Below are 2976 nucleotides of genomic sequence, written 5' to 3'. Positions count from 1 at the left end.
ATGATGAAAGATTTGAAAGATTAGACTTGTATTCACTGGAGTTTAGAAGGATGAGCGGGGATCTTATAGAGACATATAAAATTATGAAAGGACTGGACAAGCTAGATGCAGGAAAAATGTTCCCAATGTTGGGGGAGTCCAGAACCAGGGGCCACAGTGTAAGAATAAAGGGGAGGCCATTTAAAACTGAGGTGAGGAGCAACTTTTTCACCCAGAGAGTTGTGAATTTGTGGAATTCTCTGCCACAGAGGGCAGTGGAGGCCAATTCACTGGATGAATTTAAAAAAGAGTTAGATAGAGCTCTAGGGGCTAGTGGAATCAAGGGATATGGGGAGAAGGCAGGCACGGGTTACTGATTGTGGATGATCAGCCATGATCACAATGAATGGCGGTGCTGGCTCGAAGGGCCAAATGGCCTCCTCCTGCACCTATTTTCTGTTTCTATTGATTTCTCTAACTTCAAATAACTCTTGCATTCCCTCTCTCCTCCCTCCCCTAGCCTAGTCATCCTACTAGTTCCACTGTTCACATCCCTGTATCCCTCTCATTATCACCTCTTCACCAGCCCACAATGGGCCATTATGGTCTCCACCCTTTCTTGGCCATCTGTTGCCGGCCCTGCTTTGTCTGCCCTTTTCCTACCCCCAGTTCCCTCACCTCTACTTGCAGTCTGAAGAAGGGTTCCGACCCAAAACCTCACCCATCCTTTTCTCCAGAGATGCTGCCTGACCCGCTGAGTTACTCCAGCACTTTGTGTCTATCTTCGGTGCAAACCAGCATCTGCAGTTCCTTCCGACATAAATATCTGTCCAAATGTCTTTTAAAAGTCATAATTGTATCTGCTCCTGTAGATTCCTTTAGCAGCTCGTTCTAGATACAGACTACCATCTGAGTGAAATATTTGCCGCGAAGGTCCCTCCCAAATGACCCCCTCGCCTGCTGCCTAGCCCTGCAACCCCTCATGCCAGCGTTTACTTTAGCCTTTAGAGATGACTTTAGCCTTTAGAGATGACTTTAGCCTTTAGAGGACATTAGCGTGTAGGGACGACGTTAGCGTGTAGGGACGACGTTAGCGTGTAGGGACGACGTTAGCGTGTAGGGACGACGTTAGCCGTTAGGGACGACGCTGGCGTGTAGGGACGACGTTGGCGTGTAGGGACGACGTTGGCGTGTAGGGACGCCGTTGGCGTGTAGGGACGACGTTGGCGTGTTGGGACGAAGTTGGCGTGTAGGGACGACGTTGGCGTGTAGGGACGCCGTTGGCGTGTAGGGACGACGTTGGCGTGTTGGGACGACGTTGGCGTGTTGGGACGACGTTGGCGTGTTGGGACGACGTTGGCGTGTTGGGACGACGTTGGCGTGTAGGGACGACGTTGGCGTGTAGGGACGACGTTGGCGTGTAGGGACGACGTTGGCGTGTAGGGACGACGTTGGCGTGTAGGGACGACGTTGGCGTGTAGGGACGACGTTGGCGTGTAGGGGCGACGTTGGCGTGTAGGGGCGACGTTAGCCGTTAGGGACGACGCTGGCATGTAGGGACGACGTTGGCGTGTAGGGACGACCTTGGAGTGTAGGGACGTGGTTAGCGTGTATGGATGACTAGCGTGTAGGGATGATGTTGGCGTGTAGGGATGACGTTGGCGTGTAGGGATGATGTTAGCATGTAGGGACGACATTAGCGTGTAGGGACGACATCCCTACACGCCAACGTTGTCCCTACACGCCAACGTCATCCCTACACGCCAACGTCATCCCTACACGCCAACGTCGTCCCTACACGTTAGCGTGTAGGGGTGACGTTAGCCGGTAGGGATGATGCTGGCGTGTAGGGATGACGTTGTCGTGTAGGGCTGACGTTGGCGTGTAGGGACGACGTTGGCGTGTAGGGACGACGTTGGCGTGTAGGGACGACCTTGGCGTGCAGGGACGACCTTGGCGTGCAGGGACGTGGTTAGCGTGTATGGATGATGTTAGCATGTAGGGACGACATTAGCGTGTAGGGACGACATCCCTACACGCCAACGTCATCCCTACACGCCAACGTCGTCCCTACACGTTAGTGTGTAGTGGTGACGTTAGCCGGTAGGGATGATTCTGGCGTGTAGGGATGACGTTGGCGTGTAGGGATGACGTTGTCGTGTAGGGCTGACGTTGGCGTGTAGGGACGACGTTGGCGTGTAGGGACGACGTTGGCGTGTAGGGACGACGTTGGCGTGTAGGGACGACGTTGGCCGTTAGGGACGACGTTGGCGTGTAGGGACGACGTTGGCCGTTAGGGATGAGTTAGCGTGTAGGGACGACGTTGGCCGTTAGGGACGACGTTGGCCGTTAGGGATGAGTTAGCGTGTAGGGAAGACGTTAGCCGTTAGGGACGACGTTGGCGTGTAGGGACGACGTTGGCGTGTAGGGACGACGTTATCCTTTATCCTGCCTGTGTGTTGTTGATGCTCTTGCTCCGTGTGTGTTGTAGATGATTCCTGATGCTCTTGCTCCCTGTGTTTTAGATCCGACAGAAGGTTCCTGGTGCGGGAATGTCGGGGGTGGGGACGAGACAGATCGTGCAGAAGGTGGAGGCACTGAGCCAGAGTGAGAGGGAGCTTGTGTCCCACGGCCATCTGACTCCCATCTACCTGTCTTTGGCCATGTTCCTGGTGGCGGTCAGCTGGCAGTACTGGCAGACGCTGACCCACAGCTCGGAGGAGTACCGGCCCGGCCAGTGAGCGTCCTGGGGACTGGGCGCGAGGGGGCCACAGCTGGCATCTGCTATCCCAGCAGGGAATGGACCACGGCAGCCAGCAGGATCATGTGTGCAGGCAGCTTCATGCCTTGTCTCCAGCCTGGAGCTACCGCACGCACACACACACACACACACACACACACACACACAGGCACAGGCATACACACACACACGCACACACACACACACACAGGCACACACACACACACACACACACACACAGCATACACACACACACA

General features: G+C 55.0%; 1 protein-coding gene across 1 annotated transcript in view; it reads left to right on the top strand.

The window, feature by feature from the left end:
* The window catches only part of gpn1 (GPN-loop GTPase 1), a 38264-nt gene extending 35544 nt beyond the window's left edge, over positions 1-2720 (top strand). The window contains exon 14 of the mRNA XM_078405734.1: positions 2505-2720. Coding sequence (XP_078261860.1) covers positions 2505-2720 — 216 coding nt within the window. The remainder of the gene's footprint in view (positions 1-2504) is intronic.
* The last annotated feature ends 256 nt before the right edge of the window (positions 2721-2976 follow it).

Source organism: Rhinoraja longicauda, chromosome 9 (genome assembly GCF_053455715.1).
Source record: "Rhinoraja longicauda isolate Sanriku21f chromosome 9, sRhiLon1.1, whole genome shotgun sequence".
NCBI lineage: Eukaryota > Metazoa > Chordata > Chondrichthyes > Rajiformes > Arhynchobatidae > Rhinoraja > Rhinoraja longicauda.
Note: the sequence above shows the minus strand (reverse complement) of the source record. Positions and strands in the feature narration are given on the sequence as shown.